This window comes from Maniola jurtina, chromosome 24, assembly GCF_905333055.1.
Source record: "Maniola jurtina chromosome 24, ilManJurt1.1, whole genome shotgun sequence".
Lineage (NCBI taxonomy): Eukaryota > Metazoa > Arthropoda > Insecta > Lepidoptera > Nymphalidae > Maniola > Maniola jurtina.
The window spans coordinates 6,361,686-6,385,797 of record NC_060052.1 but is presented as its reverse complement, the minus strand read 5'-3'; the positions used below and the strand labels follow the sequence as shown (position 1 = coordinate 6,385,797).

The 24,112-nt window shown below is 36.4% G+C and overlaps 3 protein-coding genes across 3 annotated transcripts in view; all 3 read right to left on the bottom strand.

Annotated features, from left to right (window-relative positions):
* Positions 1-739: 739 nt before the first annotated feature.
* LOC123877804 (facilitated trehalose transporter Tret1-like) overlaps positions 740-24,112 on the bottom strand; it is a 28,748-nt gene continuing 5,375 nt past the window's right edge. The window contains exons 6-8 of the mRNA XM_045924712.1: positions 23,985-24,096; positions 22,567-22,863; positions 740-776 (exon numbers count right to left, since the gene is read on the bottom strand). Coding sequence (XP_045780668.1) covers positions 22,595-22,863; positions 23,985-24,096 — 381 coding nt within the window. The 3' untranslated portion in view covers positions 740-776; positions 22,567-22,594. The remainder of the gene's footprint in view (positions 777-22,566; positions 22,864-23,984; positions 24,097-24,112) is intronic.
* On the bottom strand, positions 2,601-8,579 carry LOC123877807 (facilitated trehalose transporter Tret1-like). Its single transcript, XM_045924717.1, has 8 exons — positions 8,387-8,579; positions 7,860-8,015; positions 7,098-7,296; positions 6,106-6,296; positions 5,264-5,409; positions 4,482-4,718; positions 3,720-3,831; positions 2,601-3,125 (listed from the first exon to the last, which is right to left on the bottom strand). Exons 1-8 carry the CDS (start codon positions 8,436-8,438, stop codon positions 2,857-2,859), a joined length of 1,362 nt encoding a protein of 453 aa, XP_045780673.1. The 5' UTR covers positions 8,439-8,579; the 3' UTR covers positions 2,601-2,856.
* On the bottom strand, positions 10,876-20,785 carry LOC123877813 (facilitated trehalose transporter Tret1-like). Its single transcript, XM_045924725.1, has 7 exons — positions 20,734-20,785; positions 19,507-19,662; positions 17,470-17,668; positions 16,319-16,509; positions 14,491-14,873; positions 12,431-12,542; positions 10,876-11,157 (listed from the first exon to the last, which is right to left on the bottom strand). The coding sequence occupies exons 1-7, from the start codon at positions 20,783-20,785 to the stop codon at positions 10,886-10,888; spliced, it is 1,365 nt and encodes a 454-aa protein (XP_045780681.1). The 3' UTR covers positions 10,876-10,885.

Below are 24,112 nucleotides of genomic sequence, written 5' to 3'. Positions count from 1 at the left end.
AAGGGTTCTGTACCATCGTAGTGATTTGAGTTTATACAAGTTCAAAGTTCATAATCTCAAACTTAGACTTGAAATGAAATTTTCAAGCATAATACCCTAAAATTGAGTCAGCTGTTATGTCGATCTAAACGGGATAATTGCAGTAAATTTAATTAAGTTTTTGCACCTCTTATAAAATTTTATTTTGCGCAGTTACACCATTTTGTTCGCCAGCTCCACATAAATATATAATAAATATATGTAATATGTATAATAAATATATAATATAAATATGTAATAAATAGTAAGAAATACCTACTATTTAATTTTAAAAATATCAAAACTGCCTGACTGCGGTTTGCACTGCATCTTTTTCAGTCTACCCATTTAAAGCGCAAAAAATCTGCTAATTTAATTCTTTAACAGGGCTCTCTCCGTCACTCGTTTCCACTCGTTTCATACAATCGTAGTTCCAATTTCATTTGAATATTAAGCAACCAAAGTCCATGAAATTTTGCAGACATATTCTAGAAACTAATATCTATGTCTGTGGTGTTTTAGATTTTTCTAAAAATATGTAGTTTTAAAATTACAGGGGCTCAAAGATTTGTATGAAAATTTTTAAGACCGCGTAACTTTGAAACCGAATATTTTAACAGAAATCTGGAAAACCACAGGCATAGATATTAGTTTCTAGAATATGTCTGTAAAATTTCATGGACTTTGGTTGCTTAATATTCAAATGAAATTGGAACTACGATTGTATGAAACGAGTGACGGAGAGAGCCCTCTTAAGAGTTTTATGTACCCGCGGTATCAAGGCGAACTAATGACGTATCATTTACCAAAATCAGTTAAGCTTTTGAGTAGTTACTAGCGGACATAGAAACGGACATACAAGTCATACTCATATCCCTATAAAAACTTAGAATCTCCTTTCAGAAAACTGATTTCCAGAATCTTCCAAGCGAACCGAGGTCAAGTTAACTGTCTCAGAATTAAAAAAACCAACCATATATTACGAACTTAATTTAATAACTTCGTTAGAAAAATAGTTAAAATAATTAAGTGAAATAATAGAATATTGGTGCACACATTGTTATTTCGTTGAATTGTTAGGTTATTATTTATATTGAGGATTAAATGTTTATATTACATTACTTTATTTATCTATACTAATAAATAAAATTGGAGTATCTGTCTGTAATTTCGAAATAACTATCGCATATTAAGGTCATATGGTTATTTGAACGATACTATAACTGAATCACACGTTTTTTAAATTTTTGTCTGTCTGTCTGTCTGTCTGTATGTCTGTCTGTCTGTTTGAAAAGGCTAATCTTGGGAACGGCTGAACCGATTTTGACGGGATTTTCACAGACAAGTAGAAAATTGACCAGGGAGTAACATAGTTTAACCGACTTTCAAAAAGGGAGTTATGTTTTTCTACCTATGTACACCAAAATCTCCGAGATTTCTGAACCGATTTGCGTCATTTCTTTTTTAATCGATGGGGGAACTTTGTGACATTGTTTTATAAAAAATTTGGAGTCCAACTCCTCAATTCTGATGCTGCAGGGGATCTGACCAATCCACGCGGGATTCCAACTCCTCAATTCTGATGCTGCAGGGGATCTGACCAATCCACGCGGGCGAAGCTGGGGGCTTCAGCTAGTATTAAGTAAAATAAGTAAGAACGATAACTCTTAAGAACGATATTTAACAATATACCCCCGGCTTCACACGGATAGCAAAAAGTAGGCATAGACCTGAGATTTGCGTGGCGAGTCAGTGTATTTAAGAATAACTGCATATTACGTTGATTTACATAAACTACTTCTTTTTTTAACTGCTGCTATCAGCGTCAAACTGACGAGAATCAAGTTGCTTCATAAACAGGTTAGCAATCGCAAATCCAGCGTGTATTGATAGAGGCCAGTGATTATATGCCACTATGAAAAGTAAACTAAAGTAAAATTCAATAAATTTAATTAAAAATGGTTACGTCCTAATTTAAAAAGCCTCAATAGCTCAACGGTTGAGGAGCGGACTGAACTCCGAAAGGTTGGTGGTTCAAACCCCACCCGTTGCACTGTTGTCGTACCTACTCCTGGTACAAGCTTACGCTTAATTGGAGGGGAAAGACGAGTATTAGTCATGATTAGCAAGGTTAATATTCATTTTTTTTTTATATTTGCACTATCGTCTGCCTTGGCCAGTCAGTAGTCAATATAGTCACGCATGCCTTCTTTTTCAAAGCTTGACAACCTTGCTGGCGAATTCGTTTGAATTTGGTTTGAATGGAATTAATGGATAGTAATATTTTTCTGTAACTAAGATCCCCACTATAGATACGTTGTAGATATTCGTAAATACTAAATGCAAAACCTTAAGTTTCTAATCACAGCGAGTTTAAGACTTATAATACCGGCGTCCCGCAAGGTAGCCCGTTACCTCCTCTCATTTTTCAAGTTTATATCAATGATATAAACTTGAAAAATATTCACAAACATTAGATAAAAATTCGGCGATTGTAAAATAGACCCTAAATGTCTTAAATAGTATAAAGGAAACAAACATTTTTATTAATAATTTTATTTATATTACAAAAAATAAACTCGAGTCTAAAAAGATTTAAGCACAATTGGTGACTGCGAATGCTTATTGCCTTTTTTTTATATTCACTATAGGCAAGCGCTTGACCACAATCGCACCTAATGGAAAGTGATGATGTGGTCTAAGATGGGACGCGTTTACCTAGAAGGTGCACTCTTGTTTTAAAGATACCCGGATTGTTATTGGTACTTACAATCCGGGTATTTACTTACAATTTATTAAGATTATTGTACTGTATTAAAAATATTGACTTAGAATTTACTATTTACTGAGAAGTTCTTGTATTTCCAACAAACTCTTCCCTTTGGTTTCTATAAGGAAGAAGAAGGTAAACAGAAACGCGCCAGCACACATACACGTGAAAAACCAAAAGATAACATGGCCGCCAACCATTTCCAGCAAGATTCCACACCCTGTCGTCACGAAAAATCCACATAACCACGCCAGAGTCATGGTCAAAGTTGATCCTTTGCTTCTGACGTTAGACGTGAACATTTCACCAACAATCACATTTGGTACAACGCCAAAACCTGTAAGAAAAATGTATTTGTAAGTTTTGGCCGATTATAGGTTATTCATTTATTTAAATATTCTAAAATATCGTGAGTGATAACCAACAAAGTGTTCAAACAGTGCGTAATGCCATTGATTACATTATACATATAATATGTATATCCGAGACATGGTTCTTGACCATGGTTCATGCTTGGGGTTATACCGTCATACATTTATATATTTTCTAAAATTTTGGCTATATTAAAACGGCCCATAAGCAAAATTTCCCAACTTTTGAAAGTTTTTTACTTGAAAATTTTAAATACAATACGTATAATGGTTTCAAATTATGTGCTTTAGTCTAAATATTTCATGAAATGGAACACGATGAAATGGTACAATTTCCTCGACGGAAAGATTCCGAAAACTACTCCAAATAATTATGTCGATAAGATAATACATTTTACGTTTTCAAGTTATTTGAACTGCTGAGTTTCTTGCCAGCTCTTCTCGGTATAATCAGCATTTGGTACCGGTGCAGGTGGTAGAGTCACAAACATAGCTGATAGCATAAGAGGTAGGTACTTAGTAGTTGCCTTTCATGAATTTTAATTTTATTAGGTACTCACCAAAATCATATGCGATGAAATATACAACTAATATTACTAAAGGAAACCATTTAAATTTTTCAACCAACGAAGGGTCCACAGAATTCAAATAAAAGTATAACCCCAGCAGAAACTGTGAAAATAGAGAAAACAGTTAGTGTACGTAAACCGTCGACCTAATATCGACGGTGGAACTTTACGCGTAGTTGAAGAAACTAAATGCGTGTACAAACATTTTTGAAAATGAGTCGGCAAAAGGACCTTTATTATATAGATCAGATTAGATTAAAAATCCTACAGATCAGTTACATGAACAATTCTTTACGTGCGAGCAGTATTGCTAAAGATCTAACCAACGCGACAATACCTCTAAAATTGTCTCATTTTGCCTGCATGCAACAACAGTATATTGTCACTTTGGAGTCTTCGGACACATGTAGGTATAGAATGAAATCGAGGAGCCTAACTCCACTCATTCTTGTCTGTCCAAACCCTAGTGTTTTTGTAAACCTCGGAGCCAGAAGCCCACAATGGAGGTTCTGAATGAAGCAATCTTACGAGGCAGGGGAGCGAAGAGCATATTAGATAAAAAAGCGTGAATCTGACTTGCAACTTGCTCCAGTGATATTGCATATGGCATAACATTGTTGATTGAATCCTTGAAACGAGCAACCGCCAAGTTTCAAATTTTTCTCGCAGTGTAGTAGTAAATGCATTTGAAGATTCAAAAGTACTTGTAAAAGTTTATTAGAATAAAACGAATATTTCATTTCTATGGCTTACCATACTTAACGAGCACAAAAATGTAGATATTAATAACACGATTCTTCGTCCTGCCCTCTCGACAAACACCGATGATAAACCACTTCCGATCAGTTGGAATGACACAATAATAATCATAGAGAGATTAGTGCTCACTGACGACCCAGCCATTTCAAATATGGACGCACAGAAGTACAGAACCACAAGAAATCCGCTGGTATTTTGCAAGGCGGTCAAAACAAAGGCAATAAAAAACGCCTGAAAGAGATTTAAAAAAAAGGTTTTAATATAAAATGTCGTCAAACCATGAAAATAAGCTTAAAAAAAAATTCAAAAGAAAAATAAAACCGACTTTAAAAAGCTCGCCCGACTTCATACCTAGGTACATTACACGTGTAGCTGAACAAAAAATATTTTTTACTTTTTAGTGTTTGTGGTTTTTGAAGTCGGTTTTATTTTTCTTTTTAATATTTTTTTTTTTAATTTCACAATTTTTAGTGGCCCTACTGTACAATATGCTATGCCCAGTCAAAACCCTACTGTTTATTACTAAGCTATTACACTGATCGCGAGCAATTTGCTCTTATCCATTGAGGAGTTCTGTTCTCCATCTCCGAAGATATTCATCAGATCTTCACCAAATGTATATGGGACCACCTGCATAGTATACCATTTCAAGCAAAAAAAAAATCCAAATTGGTCCAGGGGTCTTTGAGAAATCGGGGAACCTACATTAAAAAAAAAAGATTCCGACGAATTGAGAAGATTTTTTTTGGAAGTTGGTTAAAAACATTAGATTTTACCTTCCTGTTACTCCTTATTGTAAATAACTCGGACCAGTCTTTCATGCTACTGGTCTGCACGTATTCCTCTTTGACTGATAGTAGTTTATCTATGTCTTCTGATCTGCCCAAATCGTGTAACACTTCTTTGACTTTTTCATCATCACCTATAATATGTTTATATGTGACACTACCCGGAATGGGTGTATATCTCAGTGTGGGTTTTTTAGTTTATATTTCACCTACGTTGATAGAATTCGAGTGACGAAACAAAGTAACATCAGAGTCCAATGGAACTAAAAATTCTTGACCTAAAGTTGACCTTTATACTTGTATACAGTATGGCATATTATTGTAAATTGAATACTTGAAAAGAGCAACCGCCGAGTTTCTTGCTGGTTCTTCTCGGTAGGAATGGCATTCCGAACCAGTGGTAGATTATTTTGACGATTCAAAATCCCTTGTAAAAGTTTAATTGAATGAAAATATTTTGGATTTGAATTTAGGTATACAGTGCCACCGATTTTAATTTCGGAAGGATTCCGCTTGAAGCGCTAGCTGTAGATATTTTTACTTTTAGGCTAATGTGTTCTGACCCTCGACCTTTGTCAATGTTGGTGAAATTTAAAATCTCATAGCACACGCTCTTCGAGCATCAGTTTTCCCCTTTAATTTTAAAATGGGTACCTTCTTAATTATATATATAATACCTTATTAATCTTCTAGGCAAGCGCGCTTCATCTTATACTGCATCATCACTTGCCATCAGGTCTGATTGCAGCCAAGCGCTATTCTTCATATAAATAAAAAAGCACCACATTTCTAATTGCTACTTAATGTTAATTAAGAAAAATATAATTTACCTTTCAAAATATAATATATCGGAGACTCTGGTATAAATATGGATCCTATTGCAAGAAATACATACATGCCGAAACCACAAAAAGTCGTCCCAGAATACGACAGAAATGGTCCAACTGAGAACAGTAATATAGTTCCTGTTGTTTGGCATATACCAATTACTATTAGAAGAATGCCTCTGATATTTGTTGATCTGTAAAACAAATTAAAACATTAATTAATAATAAATCTACAACCTAATAAACCTACAGATGGCTAATAATTCATTCCTTTTCAATGGTTTCCAAGTTCTGGGGCCTTACTACCATTGCTTAAAGTAGTAATACAGTACTAATGTTTTAATATTGTTTTGACATTTTCATATAAAACTTGTATGAAATTGTTAAAACAATATTGAAACATTATTACTTTTAGCGGTGGTAGTAGGGCCCCTGGAGGTTTTGAGAATTTAGGTAAATATAGAATTTTGAAATGTGGGTTCTGGACAAAGTACTTTTTATCGCTAGCAATTAATTTCAAAAAACTTTCTCAAGGCTAATGTTATAGATAATTTAGAAAAAAAAAATGGCGGAAGATTTCCATAATCAAATCAAATCTAAAAAGATGTAAGTAACACACTTTATTCACAGTATTCCTAAATAAACTCCTGTTTTTACAATAATGTATCGAAGTTTCCTATCCTTATTTTGAGCTGGTTGAATTTTTGAGTGCTGCTACGGATCTCTTTGTTGTTGTTTCGAATCTTATAATACTTCCGAGAAACTTCTAACATAGCTTTCTATAGCTTGTCATTGTTCAGGGGAAAATAGCCGGCAGAAGACCACCTGGCCGAACAACATAAGTACGGGTAGAGCACCTAATCTCTTTTCCGTGCAGCAGTGTCCAAGGTGCAGATAGCTTTAATGGTTGCTAACCTTTGCTAGGAGACGGCACTTCAAGAAGAAGAAGAAAGCTTGCCGAGCGACTCCTTTGTGGATCTTAACAATTTACTCACGCAATTTCACCAATATACACAATCGACATCACAGCAAGGATGCCCCCATTGAACCCCAGCAATAACCTGCCGCAGTACAACATAGCCAAGTTCGTAGCAAGGGACAGTATACACGAGCCTATCACTCCAAGCGTAGCTCCGGCTATGAGACATGGCTTCCTTCCTATCGTATTTGATAGCCACCCAGACACGTAAGGACCTGAAAAATAAGAAGTGATAATAATTATTATTATAAATAAACTTTTAAACACGACTGCCATCCAAACAACGAACTGAAAGTAAAAAATTGCTGGTTGCTTTTTAAGCCTATATAGGTATTTTTCAGTAGCTAGCATGTACGCATGCATAGCATGCACTATGTAATTACTTGCAGTCTTACGTACTTTTGGGTGTCAAAATATTTGTTAGAATAGCTCAGTAATAATATAAAGTATTTTCTTGCTGTGAAAGTCAAGGTAATTAAAAGAGTGATTTAGCTGTGATAGACGGACAAATAGACAGACAGACAGGCACATGATGATCCTTTAAGTATTCCGTGTTTTCATTCGGACGTAGGGGAATCTAAATATAGATTGGTAAACTTACGATGTTTAATGATGCTTGAAACGGTAATTGACTGGGGAAGAAATTTTGGTAGGTACTTGTACATACCTGGCAACGGTAATTGGTTATCACCCAGATGCACAAGGTAAGTACCTGATGCTGAAAAGCCCGGCTGATTCTTTGGGGAAGAAATTTTGGTAGGTACCTTCTTCTACATACCTGGTATAGCCCCTAGATATACAATCGTGGCAACCAGTGACAAATCTGTATCCGTCAGGTTATACGGAATCGGCGATTGTTCTGCATCTTGTAACTTTGGAGTAATAGTTCCAGTCCAAGCCGCATAATACCCCAAAGCTATTTGTCCGACGTATACTGAAAAACAATAAAACCATTATTAACCCATCATCATGTTTGGGTCCCGTACCTGAAAAGGAAAAATGGAACCCTTATAGGATCACTTTGCTGTCTGTCTATCTGTCTGTCTGTCTGTGTGTCTGTCTGTCTGTCTGTCAAGAAACCTATAGGGTACTTCCTGTTGACCAGAATCATGAAATTTGGCAGGTAGGTAGGTCTTATAGCACTTGTACTTGTACAGGAATAAATATGAAACTCCTGAGGTACGGAAACCTAAAAATAGATAATTTTATTTTATTTTGTCAGCCAAGCCACATACCTACCTACAATCTACATAATTTAAACTTTGCAAGAGTTCTTTATGATGTTATTATAAATTGGGTACTCACGGCACAATGATACCAGCACCTGTTTTTTGACGCCAGTTATCCGTATAAACATATTATATTATAAAACTTGACTGGAACTCACACTATCACCGACATTTATAAATAACATATATAATTAATGATATGTTTTATTAATACTTTATTTTAAAATGTAATTGACATCACAAAATGAAAATCGCACGGTCCCTTCGGAGGTGAATTTGCAAGTGGCTTAGTTCTACGTGCTCACAAAACCAGTCAATTGCGAGTCTGACTCGCGCACAAAGGGTTCTGTACCATCGTAGTGAATTAAGTTTGTACAAGTTCTAAGTTCATAATCACTAAACACTAAATACTACACAACACTAAACAAACACTAAATAGGTACAAACTTAGACTTGAAATGAAATTTTCAAGCATAATACCCTAAAATTGAGTCAGCTGTTATGTCGATCAAAACGGTATAATTGCAGTAAATCTTTAATTAAGTTTTTGCACCTCTTATAAAATTTTATTTTGCGCAGTTACACCATTTTGTTCGCCAGCTCCACATAAATATATAATAAATATATAATATATATTTATGCATGATAAATATATATTATATATAATAAATATATAATATGCCTTTACTTATATACACTTTTGGCATTCTAAAATGGACTCAAACTGAACTGGATGCCTTGGATCGAAGAATCCGAAAATTGTTGACTACATATCGTATGCATCATCCACGTTCATCTGTTATGAGATTGTATATCCCACGCAAGTTGGGCGTGGTTTTTTAAATGCCAAGAACCTTCATAATCGTGAGGTATGCAATCTCAGAGATTATTTTCTCAAAGTAAATGTGGGAATACATAGGGATGTAGTTGCAGTTGATAAAGGTCTTACTCCGCTTTCCTTAGGCAAAAATAACTGGCGTAAGCCCATAGTGCTTAGCACTTCGGATCGCATAGCTGTATGGAGGAGTAAGGAGTTGCATGGAAGATTCTACAAGGCCTTAACTAGGCCGGATGTAGATTCCATAGCCTCTGTATCCTGGCTACAGTTTGGGGACCTCTTTGGGGAAACCGAAGGTTTTATCTGTGCAATTATGGACGAAGTTATTAAGACTAATAATTAACGGAAACATATAATGAAAGATGGAACGCTTGACATTTGTCGTGCGTGCCATCTTCCTGGGGAATCCCTCAGACATATTGTTTCCGGTTGTTCTTATCTTGCTAACGGCGAATACTTACACAGACATAATCAAGTAGTCAAGATAATCCATCAACAACTTGCTCTTCAATATGGCCTTGTAGATACTGAGGTGCCGTACTATAGGTACGACCCAATGTCAGTTCTTGAAAATAGCAGTGCCCTGCTTTACTGGGATCGGTCGGTTATCACTGACAGGTATATTGTAGCCAATAGACCTGATATAGTGCTAGTTGACCGATCAGCGCGTCGAGCAATGATTGTTGATGTCACTATTCCACATGATGATAATTTAGTGAAAGCAGAAAAGGAAAAAGTATCGAAATACTTGGACCTGGCCCACGAGATTACCGCCATGTGGAGTGTTGACTCAGCGATTATTGTACCGATAGTTGTATCAGTCCACGGTCTTATTGCGAACAGTTTCGACCAACATCTTAAGAAACTGTCGCTTAACTGTTGGATCAAGGGTAAGATACAGAAGGCAGTGGTTCTTGAGACGGCACGCATTGTGAGGAGGTTCCTCACTCTGGAGCCCTGACCACTAGCGGCTTGGGTCTAACCCACCCTGTTGCCAGTGGGATCCATTTTATCATATTTTTATTCAATTTTTTTTTTCCGTTACTTTAGTTTTTTGTTGTTTATGTTATTTTATTTCTCTTTTGTTTCTGTTATTTATTGATTTTGTTGTTGATGTTATTTTATTTTTTGTTGTTTCTGTTATTTTTTCTGTGTTTCTGTTATTTTTTCTATGTTTCTGTCATTTTTTCTGTGTTTCTGTTATTTTTTCTGTTGTTTCTGTTATTTTTTCTGTGTTTCTGTTATTTTTTCTGTTGTTTCTGTTATTTTCTCTGTGTTTCTGTTATTTTTTCTGTTGTTTTTGTTATTTTATTATTTGATGTTTAAAAATAGGATAAAATGGGAAAAATAAATAAATGAGAGAAAAAAAATATATAATATAAATATATAATAAATGGTAACAAATACCTACTACTTAATTTTAAAAATATCCAAAACTGCCCGACTGCATCTTTTTCAGTCTACCCATTTAAAGCGCAAAAAATCTGCTAATTTAATTCTTTAAGAGTTTTATGTACCCGCGGTATCAAGGCGAACTAATGACGTATCATTTACCAAAATCAGTTAAGCTTTTGAGTAGTTACTATAGCGGACATAGAAACGGACATACAAGTCAAACTCATAACCCTATAAAAACTTAGAATCTCCTTTCACAAAACTGATTTCCAGAATCTTCCAAGCGAACCGAGGTCAAGTTAACTGTCTCGGAATTAAAAAAACCAATAATATATTACGAACTCATTTTTTATTCAAAATCTCCTGAATCTCCAACAAGCTTCTTCCCTTCGTCTCCACAACGCAAAATACTGAAAATAATATGGTACATAAACAAGTTCCTGAGAAGAACCAGAACGCAATATGTCCACCGATCGTTTCAACCAAGGCTCCAAAGGCAGTGGTGATGAGGAAGCCGGCTACCCATGACGAGGTCATGCATACAGCTGAACCCTTACTCCTTACATTACTTGTGAACATCTCTACCATTAGAACAATTGGGATGATTCCGAGCCCTGAAAATAAGGCAACATTAACTTTGATGTCAATGATACGCGGTATATGTATTACAAGTGTAAATTAAAAATTTATAACACCCCCGACAAGTGAAGGTTACAGTAACTACAAAAGAGCTGTTAACTTTCAAACGGCTGAACCGATTTTCTTGGATTATAGTTAAGAACACTCTCGATCAAGCCACCTTTCAAACAAAAAAAAAACGAAATTAAAATAGGTTCATTAGTTTAGGAGCTACGATGCCACAGACAGATACACAGATACATACGTCAAACTTATAACACCCCTCTTTTGGGTCGGGGGTTAAAAATGGTTTCTAAGCTTCACTAAAACAAACAAACAATTTTTGGATTTTTCTTCTGATGCGATTGCGATGTTCTAGGTCGGAAAAAAAATATTTCATATACGAAAAACATTATGATGTTCATAAGTATGTACGGAACCCTAAAATGAAATATTTCATACATCACACTAATATTATAAAGGCGAAAGTTTGTATGTGTGTGTGTGAGCGTGTGTGTGTGTATGTTTGTTACTCCTTCACGCAAAAACTACTGGACGGATTGGGCTGAAATTTAGAATGGAGATAGATCATAACCTGGATTAGCCATAGGCTACTTTTTATCCCGGAAAATCAAAGAGTTCCCACGGGATTTTCAAAAACCTACATCCACGCGAACGAAGTCGCGGGCATCAGCTGGTCCAAAATAATTATACTGTTCATAGTTATTATGTACGGAATCCTATAAGAGCGAGACCCGACTCGCAATTTTGCCGTTTTTTTCCGGTAGGTACGGAACCCTAAATCAGATCTTAATTATCGTAAGGAATATAATAGAACTTAGGTAACTATCTCACCTATCGCTTAGTGGTAATCAAATGATGGGATTAAACGAAGGCCCCGATTACATACGGAGAGAAGATACCAAATGTAAGTAAGATAAATACTGCTTGCTGATGTCGCTGAAAGATAGGTAGGTACCTACTAAGTTAACAAGTGTAAATTAAAAATTTATAACACCCCCGACAAGTGAAGGTTACAGTAACTAGAAAAGACTAAAGAGATGATAACTTTCAAACGGCTGAGCTGATTTTTTTGGATTATAGCTAAGAACACTCGCGATCAACCACGTTTCAAACAAAAAAAAACTAAATTAAAATCGGTTCATTAGTTTAGAAGCTACGATGCCACAGACAGATACACAGATACACTCGTCAAACTTATAACACCCCTCTTTTTGGGTCGGGGGTTAAAAATCATGACTAACTTACCACATTCAAAGCCAATGAAAAATACGATCAAGATTGCAAGGGGTAACCATCTCACACCACTTACAATGGGATTTCCTATGTGATCCAAATAAAAGTATAGACCAAGGAAGAACTGAAAAAAAAAAACCATCTTATATACTTCCACCCATTACCTACTAATATTATAAAAGCGAAAGTTTGTCTGCCTGCTAGCAGCTCATGAGTTTAACCGCTTTCGGCGAAATCTTTCACAGATAAACCATACATTTTGAGAAATTTTACATCCCAGAAACGGACTTATAAAAAACCTAAACTTCTTTTCAGACGGACTTTTTTATCCCGGAAAATCAAACTGCTCCCGCGGGATTTCTAAAAAACCTAAATCCACGCGGTTGAAGTAGCGGCCACTATCTAGTTAAATTAGTAAGTAAATATATTTTAAAGTTATCAGTCAGTGAACTAAACCTGTGGTAGTTTGTAGAATAGGTAGGCATTATGGTGTTATACTAGATTATAAACCCTAAAAAAAAATTCAAAAGAAAAATAAAACCGACTTCAAAAACGACAAACACTAAAAAGTAAAAAATAACTTTTGTTTAGCTACACGTGTAATGTACCTAGGTATGAAGTCGAGCGAGCATATTAAAACAAAATTAGAAATCCAAGAGTGAAGCTCGCCCGACTTCATACCTAGGTGCATTACACGTGTAGCTAAACAAAAGTTATTTTTTACTTTTTAGTGTTTGTCGTTTTTGAAGTCGGTTTTATTTTTCTTTTGAAAATTTTTTATTTCACAATTTTTAGTGGCCCCACTGTACTATAATATGCTGTGCCCAGTTAAACCCTACTGTTTACTAAGCTATTACACTGATCGCGAGCAATTTGCTCCTATCCATTGAGGAGTTCTGTTCTTCATCTCCGAAGATATTCATCAGATCTTCACCAAATTTATATGGGACCACCTGCACAGTATACCCTTTCAAACAAAAAAAAATTTTCCAAATCGGTCCAGGGGTCTTTGAGTAATCGGGGAACATACATAAAAAAAAAAAAATAAAAAAAAAAAAAAAGATCCCGACGAATTGAGAACCTCCTCCTTTTTTGGAAGTCGGTTAAAAATATGGTTCCTATGAGGTTGCCTGTAAGAGATTGCAGTTTTGTAGCGATAAGGCCACCTGTTGCAATAATAATATCCATTAAAATACAATTATCTCTTTATGGTGTACTTCTTCTAAATGTATAGAAGGAAAAGGTGACTCACTGACTGACTGATCTATTAACAGGGCTCTCTCCGTCACTTACTCCGTACAATCGTAGCCCCAATTTAATTTGAATATTAAGCAACCAAAGTCCATGAAATTTTGTAGACATATTCTAGAAACTAATATCTGTGCCTGTGGTGTTTTAGATTTTTCTAAAAATATGTAGTTTTAAAATTACAGGGGCTCAAGATTTGTATGTGAACTTTTAAGATCGCATAACTTTGAAACCGAATATTTTAACGGAAATCTAGAAAACCACTGGCATAGATATTAGTTCCCGGAACGTTTGTACAAAATTCCATTGAGTATGATTGGTTAGTATTCCAATGGGAGACGAACTACGTTTGTATGGAGCGAGTGACGGAGAGACCCCCTTAACGCACAGCTCAAACTGCTGGACGGATCGGGCTGAAAGGCATGCAGATAACCATCTGCTAAGAAAATATCTTTGAAAATTCAACCTTTATGGGCGTAAAATAGGGTTTAATTTGTTTTAGTCCACGTAGATGAAGTTGTGGGTATAGGCTGATAAAATAGATTTTTAACCGACTTCGACAAAAGGAGGTTCTCAATTCGTCGGTTTTTTTTTTTAATGTATGTTCCCCGATTACTCTTTTAACTGAGCATGCATATTATTATACATAGTACAGTGGGGCCACTAAAAATTGTGAAATAAATTACAATTGTGTAATATATTACATCTAAGTGTAAACAGTGACATTTAAAAGTAGGGTGAACGGATATTTATATATTCTATTATATTTCCGTAGTTTGAAGGCAACTTATCACTATATACGTTTAAATACGTTTAACACTTACCATACTTAAAGAGCAATTGGCACTTGATATGATAAGCAACTTTTTTCTCCCAGCTCTTTCAATGAGTACAGAACTAATAGAAGTGCCAATCAATTGAAATTCTGCTATTATAATCATAGACAGACTAGCGTCAATTTTAGAACCGGCCATATCAAAAATTATTGAAGCAAAAAACAAAATTGGCGCAATCCCACTGCAGTGTTGTAAAATATTAATTCCAACTACTATAAATAATGCTCTGCTATTGCTTCTTATAGAAAATAGCTCTTGCCAGTCTTTTTTGTTCGACAATTCACGAGATTCCTTTTTCGCTTCCACTAATGTGTCTATATCATCATATCTTCCTAATTCTTGGAGAACTTTTCTTAATGCTTTCTCATCACCTAAAAAGTAAAAAGTGTAAATTAAAAATTGATAACAACCCCGACAAGTGAAGGTTACAGTAACTAGAAAAGAGCTGATAACTTTCAAACGGCTGAACCGATTTTCTTGGATTATTGCGAAGAACACTTTCGATCAAGCCTGCTTTCAAACAAAAAAAAAACTAAATTAATATCGGTTCATTAGTTTAGGAGCTACGATCCCACAGACAGATACACGCGTCTAACTTATAACACCCCTATTTTTGGGTCGGGGGTTAAAAACATTCTTGTTACATTAAAATATTATCGTTGTCATTGTTTCAACTAATAGATGCCGCTTTCTTATTCTTCCAGTATCCAGTGGTTCCCAGTGTCTAACTTGAGACCGTTCATCCACTTTGTGGAAGGTCTCAAAACACTACGCTTTCCAGTACAAGGTCACCAATTAATCACCTTAGAGACCCACTGTCTGTCGGTTCTTTAAATTATTATCTGCCTCTCCCACTGCCACTTCAGCTTCGCATACTTTTTTTATAGTTATCAGTACAACTCAAATAAAAATATAATAGTTACTCTACTTTTCGGATTCCAACAAAAGGTTTGTATTCTTGTTTTATGTTTCAATTTACCCAATATCGGTATCCACAATGCAAGCTCTTTCTGTGCCTATATTTCATATATATGAATGAGGTAAAAATGCAACAGACAGTGAGTCACATTTTCGCATTTAATATTTTACTAGCCGATGCCCGCGACTTCGCCCGCGTGGATTTAGGTTTTTCGAAATCCCGTGGGAACTCTTTGATTTTCCAGGATAAAAAGTAGCCTATGTGCTAATCCAGGATATTATCTATCTTCATTCCAAATTTCAGCCAAATCCGTCTAGTACTTTTTGCGTGAAGGAGTAACAAACATACACACACACACACACACACACACACGCACACACACACACACACACACACACACACACACACACACACACACACACACACACACACACACACACACACACACACACACACACACACACACACACACACAAACTTTCGCCTTTATAATATTAGTGTGACTATGGACACTACAACAAAATAGACTAAAAGATAGCCCCAGACCCCAGAAAAAGATTGATGGATTGCGTAAGATTGGAAGAAGAAAGTAAAGGATAGAATTCAAGTTGTAAATGTTGTAGCGCTGAATAAAGTAAGTAATATAAGTATGGAAGTATAGTTTTTTTTTTTAAAGAATATTAGCCATTTAGACTAATATTCCCCTTCCCTCTCCAACTAAGCGTCAGGCTTGTGCTAGGAGTAGGTACGACAATAGTGCAACGGGCGGGGTTTGAACCGTCGACCGGTTTTCAGTCCACTCCTTTACCAGTTGAGCTATTGAGGCTCTGAGATTAGTATGCGTTTAAGTAGGTACATAAGCATAAAAGTACTTATAAAATTCGTAATATGGATTACCTTTCAACATATGAAATATTGGTGTTTCAGGTAAAGTTAGTGTTGCTACTGTGAAAGCAAGACTTATGCCTGCTCCAATAAAAGTCGTTCCCGCATAAGACAGAAAGTAGCCAGCTGTTAAGACGATAACAGAACCACATGTTGTCGTTATTCCAACACCTGTCAAGAGAATGCCTCTATTGTTGGTAGACCTGTGAAAAGAACCATATACCTATAGTTACGTCATTACTAGGCCGGAGACACCCGGAGATCTCAACGGAGAACGGCCGGAGAAGTCAAACTCAAATCATTTATTCAAAGTAGGTACCATTGTACTTCTATTGATGGTCAGAATTGTTAGATTTGTAAGATGATATAGTGGTGATAATTAGTTAATTAGTTAAAACGAAAGCTACGAGGGTTGCAAACGCGCCCAGGTCTGAGAAGAGCCCACAACAAACTCAGCCGGGTATTATTTTTACTATCCGACTTCATAAAACCACTTAATTTATTAGAACTATCATTTAAATAATCCTTTACATTGTAATAGGATTTTTCAGTAAATTTACTTTTAATAATAACTTTGAACTGGTTGAGGGACATCTCTAATTAATATATTGTATTCTGAGAGCTTAATGTAAAAACGTACACAATTTCCAATAAATGAATTACCAAGTTTACTTAGCCAGCTAGAAGCGGGCATTACAAGTCTATTTTTATTTTATTTCTCGTATTTACGGTTGAGTAATATTGGAAGGACGAAGCAAAACTGAGGATTTCCGAAATGATTTTAAAAGCCTGCGGTGGGTGAAATAGTAACAAACAGACACATTCAAAGTTGCTCAGCGAGCTATGGAGAGGGCTATGTTAGGAGTTTCACTGAGGGATAAGATCCGAAATGAGGAGATCCGCAGGAGAACCAAGGTCACTGACATAGCCCAAACTATTAGCAAGCTGAAGTGGCAGTGGGCAGGCCATGCCTGTCGTAGAGGCGATGGCCGTTGGAGCCGGAAAGTCCTTGAGTGGAGACCGCGTTTAAGCAAACGTAGTGTGGGACGCCCTCCAGCACGATGGACCGACGATATAAAGCGGCTGGCGGGAAGTGGCTGGACACACACACATACATACAACCTTTCGCCTTTATAATATTAGTAGTGTGATGACATACTAACGCAATTTCACCAATATACACCACGTTCGTAACAGCAAGGATGCCAGCACCAAATCCAGATAACATTCTGCCGCAATACAGCACAGCAAGGGATTTCGCTGTCGCTAACACAACGTAGCCTGTTGCAGCGAGCAACCCACCCAGGAACAGGCAAGGCTTACGACCCTTCACGTTGGAGAGCCACCCCATTATGTATGGACCTGGAAGAAGGTACGAACCAGTGGTTTTTTCTCTCTCTTCTGGCTTTACAAAGATTAGCCAATGTCAAGTTTGTAGTTATTTACAAGTTAGGGAAACTATACAAGTATGGACTTCGTCTGTGCCGGCGCTCGCCGACACACGCGCGGCACCCCTTTAGAGCGCTTCCCAGTCAGTTCTACCACCAAAAACACCAGCAAAACACAAAACCCGGCCACTTTTAACAAAAACAAAACCCTCGGAAAAGGCAGAGCACGCGCGCCAATAAACACCAACACAGACGAAGTCCCGAACCAGTGGTTTAGAAAGATTTCAAAAACAAGTGCAAGTCGGACTCGCAAACGAATGGTTCCGTACCATCATACAAGAAATAACACTTTTTTTTTTTTACTTTCGTGGTAGGTATTCATTTTGAATTTTTTATTATTTGTTGTTACAGCGGCAATAGAAATACACATTCTGTGAAAATTTCAGCTCTCTACCTATTACCCTATTAGGTACCATTTATGGGAAATAGCCCGTTGACAGACAAACAGATCAATGGAAAGACGGATAGACGGACAGCGGAGTCTAGCGGAGTAATAGGGTCTGCATCTTTTTCAGACCGCACATCAAAGGGCAAAAAATGCACCACTTTGATTTTTTAAGAATTTTATGTACTCTCGCCTTCAAGATGAATCTAATGACGTACCCTACCATTATTTTATATACTACATTATTATATTACCATACCGGACATGTATACATACAGGTCAAATACACAACCCTTCTTTTGGACTTAACCTCAGCAGTCGAGTAAAAACACTGGAAGTAGTAGAAAAACCAGTACAGATCAAATTAATCTACTAGTTTAAAAGTTTCAAAATTCAGTTAATACTTAGCCATCGGATAATAATTTACCGAGCTTTATACCAATCGAGCGCAGGAAACATAGGGAACAAGAATATGTAAGATTTCCCTGAGGAAATTCAACCAAGAGTTGTTTGAGAGCAACTTCAAGTGCATGTGCGATTGTAGCAAAAAAAGGACACAAAAAACCGGCCAAGTGCGAGTCAGACTCGCGCACTGAGGGTTCCGTACTCGGGTAATTTTTCCAACATTTTGTACGATAAATAAAAAACTATTATCCATAAAATTAAATAAAAATTCCTTTTAGAATGTACAGGTAAAGCCCTTTCATATGATACCTCACTTGGTATAGTTATCTTACTTTGAAAATTGCCAAACAATATCTGCCTTTCATGATTCTAGGACAACGTGAAGTACCCTATAGGTTTCTTGACAGACAGACAGACAGACAACAAAGTGATTCTATAAGGGTTCCGTTTTTCCTTTTGAGGTACGGAACCCTAAAAAATGAGCGCAACTTGTGGATTTGTATTAGCATGGTGATTGTTGTCAAAAAAAAAAAACAAACGAATAAAATTCGACTGTCAAAATAATCAAAAATCGAGTGGATTTTGCCGTTTTGCCAGATCCTTTTTTCCACGCACATGCAAACTGTGGAATCAACTCCCTTCTGCGGAGTTCCCATTAGATTACAACATGGGTTTATTCAAGGGGCGGACCAGCAAATTCCTGATAGGCGACAACGCATTGGCGGTTCCACTGATACTGCAAATGTTCATGGGTGGCAGTAATCGCTTAACATCAGTTGACCCTCCTATTTATATACATTTTTTTTTTAAATTGATAATGTTATTCCTGGATTTCCGATTGTTTATTTGTTATCGTAAATTAATAAGAAAAATCGATTTATTCGATTGTTTTCGAATGAATCCCACATCGCTACCAGGCAAATAAATCGCAAATAACAAAATGGAAGCAACCTGATAGTTACCTGGGATGCATCCCACGAATAACAAAGATGCAACTAAAGAAAGCTGGGTTTCTGTTAGACAGTTTGGAAGCGGCGATTGTTCGGGATCTTGTAACTTTGGCAAAATAGGCACCGTCCAGCTATTTGTAAAGCCTATCAGCAATTGTCCTATGTATACTGAAAATATGCAAGAGCTAAACTCAGACTTCATCTCATTCTGAGAGATCTGGATGTAGTAATTAACCTGGATGAAAAATGACTATGGCTTATGCCTTAGGTAATAGTCCCCCATACTAACTAATTTAATTGTGGGTTGGCAGCCTTCACACACATTTGAAAACATTATTTCCTTAGGTACGATGTTTTCCTTCAACATGATATTTTGTTACTTAAAATCACTCTATACTCTTATCCGACAAATCACATCGTAGCAACGTAACTTATCAAATTACAGATCGTTAGGCTCCGCTATACTTTTTACCCCGGAAAAAATAACTAATGTTATAAAAGACTTGCAACGAATAGTATATTCGGCAGTATACCGAATACCGAATATTCGGCGAGGCCCCTGACCGAATAGCCGAATATTAGGCAAATGTATTCGGCTGGATTTTTTTATTAAATTGGATTAAATTGTGTACCTGTTTTATGTACCAATGACTACTTAATAAATGATTATAAAAGAAATGAGAACCTTACCCTTCTAAATTTTGATTACCACAATAATTCAAATACATAGAATTCTCCATTTTTCCAATTCAGAAGATGATTATGTACCTGTGTTATGCACGAATGACTACTTAAATGATTATAACTGAAATGAATATATACGTAATCAATCGATTTTAATTTTTCATTTTACCAATTATTTCTCTATGACAAAATATATTATTTAAGTATTCGGTATTCGGCCGAATAATATGTAGATATTCGGTATTCGGCCGAATATAATAAAAGCAGCCGAATAGGCCGAATACCGAATAGTAACCGAATATTCGTTGCAAGTCTATTATAAATGCGAAAGTTTGTTTATGTGTTGGTTTTCCTTCAACACTGCAACGGAAACATCAATGTTATTTTTGATAGATATATTATGTAAGCGAAGACCTGATAAGTGGTATAGGCTACTTTTTGTCCCGGGAGCGGGAAATCACTGAGTTCTCTCGAGATTTTTTATTTAAGACCTAAATCCACGCGGCTAAAGTCGCGAGTATTGCCTAGGACCTAATTAATAAATAGGTAACTTACTACACATTGAAGCCAGTACTTGCCGTTTCTTCCCAGTTATTTCAAAAAACATTTTAAACTTTTGTTAAATGTACTTAATGAGAAAATACTCCAAACTCACTTGTTTCTTTCACAAAAGCACAATTCTAAATAGGTAATAGAAATGGTATATGTAGCATGTCGTCGATTTTAAGCTATTTACATTTTATGTGAATTCAATCAATCAATCCACAGCTGGACTGCTTTCCAAGAGAGCGCTACCAAACGGTCCTCCGCCTTCCTCATCCACTCGCTTCCCGCCACCTTCTTCGTGTCATCGGTCCAGCAGCGGGCTTGAAAGTCGTCTTACCCTGCGCTTGCCTCAACATTGGTACGTGGTCGTGGTCGTACGTACGTGGTCTCAACATTAATATAATAATATTCAACAGAAAAAAAATCCATACTAATATTATAAATGCGTCCGTCTGTCTGTCAGCCTGCCTGTCTGTCTGTGTGTCTGTCTGTCTGCTACCTTTTCACGGCCCAACAGTTTAAACGATTCTGGCGAAATTTGGTACAGCTTATATCCCGGGGGCGGATATAGGCTACTTTTTATCCCGGAAAATCAAACAGTTCCCACGGGATCTTTAAAAACCTAAATCCACGCGGAAGAAGTCGCGGGCATCTTCTAGTAGGTTTCTCTAGCAACGGAAGCAACGTGAATCATACCTTAACATAATGCAAATACATCTATTTTTACAAAAACGTGCTCTGGTGTTTCTAGTCATCTGTGCGACAATCTTACACTCATTTACCACTTCTATGCCTTTTCTGAATTCTTTCTGTGGTTACAAACATTTATTAAATTATTATTACTTCAGATTCACGATTATTCAAATATCATGCATTACTTCGCATTACTTATATTGCTTTTAAAATATTATAGAGGTAGGTAATATTTCTGACAAAATTTGTTACGCACTGGAGGATAACATAATATTATTTTAATATGAGTAAAACTTATCTCGTAATCGATATTTTGACGATAAGATTATTATCATCATTCGATATTCATGATATTAAGAAGAAATGATCGATTTTCGTTAAATCGATCGCTACTTACAGTGTGATGATTGCAATCACGCTCTGATTAGCAAAACCCATGACTTTCGCTATTGGCCAAAATACTGTTGCCAGCAGGAAAATCTTGAATTCAGCCAATCACAGCAATTAAGATAGCGCCTACACAAACCTTGTTAAAGGAGCTATTTAATACTGATCATCATTGTTATCTTATTACATTCAAGGTCTTCGATAAGCGACCATCTAGTCCAACGAGTCGGATTCGCACGGAAAGGGTTCCGTACCATCATAGAAGAAAATATAACACTTTTTAATTTTCATGGCGGCCATTTTGAAATTATTGTAATTTGTTGTTATAGCGGCAATAGAAGTTCACGAGATGCAGCCCACTGACAGACAGACGGACGGACGGAAGATTTGGGTCCCTTCAGATATGGAACTTCAAAAATTATGACAAGATTCAGTGCCCAGCATGTGGCCAGAGTAAAATAGATGCACCATGGAACCCACGTGGCATATTGTTTTGACACAACGTCATAATAATTATGAAAAATATTACAGGGAGAACTAAAAATCATTAAAAATCTCAATTACATCATTTTAAAGCTTTATTCTGATATTCATAGAATTCTTATGAGAACACTTAGTTATCACAAAGCTCTCTTCATGACTTGCTTCATACAATCGTAGTTCCAATTTCATTTGAATATTAAGCAACCAAAGTCCATGAAATTTTGCAGACATATTCTAGAAACTGTAGTTACTACTTTAGTATGAAGCGAGTGACGGAGGACTATAGGCTATTATAATTATTTTAAATTCATTTTTTGCTTAGTAATTCTTGAATCTCTAACAAACTTTTCCCTTTGGTCTCCAAAACGCAAAATATTGTAAAAAACACAGCTCCAAGACACGTAGCGGCAAAAATCCAGAATGCTATATAACCTAAGCTTTCTATGATTGAGCCAAAAATCGTGATGACCACAAATCCGACTAGCCATGAAGATGTGAGGGCTACTGCAGAACCCTTGCTTCTTACGTTTGTTGTAAACATTTCGCCGATCAGAGCGTTTGGGATTATGCCCAACCCTGAAAAAAAAATTTTTTTTGAAAAGCCGGTCAAGTGCGAGTCGGACTCGCACACGAAGGGTTCCGTACTATCGTACAAGATATACCTAACATCTCTATGTAGTGCACTCTGCAAGTTAATAACGATCTGCGCCATCTATATGGGATTTAGTGAATTAAATTTTTCGTAAACACATTTTAATTTATTTTGTGTGATATATATATAACCACATGTGTGTATATATAACCACAAATTCACGGTTCTCGGATTTATTCCTTTACTTGCGCTATAAGATCTACCTACCTGCCAAATTTCATGATTCATGGTCAACGGGAAGTGCCCTAATAGGTTTTCTTGACAGACACGACAGACGGACAGACAACAAAGTGATCCTATAAGGATTCCGTTTTTCTTTTTGAGGTACGGAACCCCAAAAATCTTCGAACACATCACCATTATAATCACCTACTCTTATCACTACTGAACACAGGTCACCTCTCAGAATGTTTGGCCTATGTCATGTTTCATACAGTTCCATACATTACAAATAACGCAATGGTACGCTCTAATCTACGTTTACGCAACGCTTACGCAGCCTGTGTGAACCAGCTCTTAATCAAGTGTTATATTTTAATAGTTAGATATACAGGGTGTTTGGTAATTAGTATATACCAAGATGGCCAACGATCTCAGTGAGTTAGGGCACGTTAGGGTCATGAAAACTTTGACATATTTTTTTTTTTGACGTGATTTTGACGTGACAACGTCTTATAATTCGATAGAGCCGGCTGCACGCACGAAAAAACATGACTCATGCGGCGTTACCTCGCTCTGAGGCGTTCCATGTAAGGCTTGAAGTGCAAGCGAGAGCGCGGAACGAGCGACAAAGAAGCACAATCGGCCTTTGTTGTCACGTTCAACTATCGTCAGTAAACCGACTTTACAGACAACCAATTTTTTTTTAAATTTTGTATGGAAATTTTTATAATTTTATTTCGTCATTTTACTTCAGCATTGTATTTATCAGATAAAGTAGCATGGGTACGTGTCGTCATTATATACTAATTACCAAACACCCTGTATACATATAGCAGATATTCTCCAAAAACTTGACACTTTACACTTGACTTTTTAAACTTACCAGCATCATATCCAATGAAAAATAATATGAGCACGGCCAATGGAACCCACTTAATTTTATCAATCACAGGATTCTCTACATGGTCCAAATAGAAGAAGAGTCCTAATAGGAACTGAAACAGATCATTA

Excerpts from the sequence above, each read along its gene's own strand:
- LOC123877813 (XM_045924725.1), bottom strand. The coding sequence starts at position 20,785 with ATGTTTTTTGAAATAACTGGGAAGAAACGGCAAGTACTGGCTTCAATG. Across the intron at positions 17,669-19,506 it reads ATTCGTGGGATGCATCCCAG|GTCCATACATAATGGGGTGG; the intron begins GTAACTATCAGG and ends ACCTTCTTCCAG. Across the intron at positions 11,158-12,430 it reads TTTCATTGGCTTTGAATGTG|GGCTCGGAATCATCCCAATT; the intron begins GTAAGTTAGTCA and ends CCTTATTTTCAG.
- LOC123877807 (XM_045924717.1), bottom strand. The coding sequence starts at position 8,438 with ATGTTTATACGGATAACTGGCGTCAAAAAACAGGTGCTGGTATCATTG. Across the intron at positions 8,016-8,386 it reads GGTGCTGGTATCATTGTGCC|TATACGTCGGACAAATAGCT; the intron begins GTGAGTACCCAA and ends ATTGTTTTTCAG. Across the intron at positions 7,297-7,859 it reads ATATCTAGGGGCTATACCAG|GTCCTTACGTGTCTGGGTGG; the intron begins GTATGTAGAAGA and ends CTTATTTTTCAG.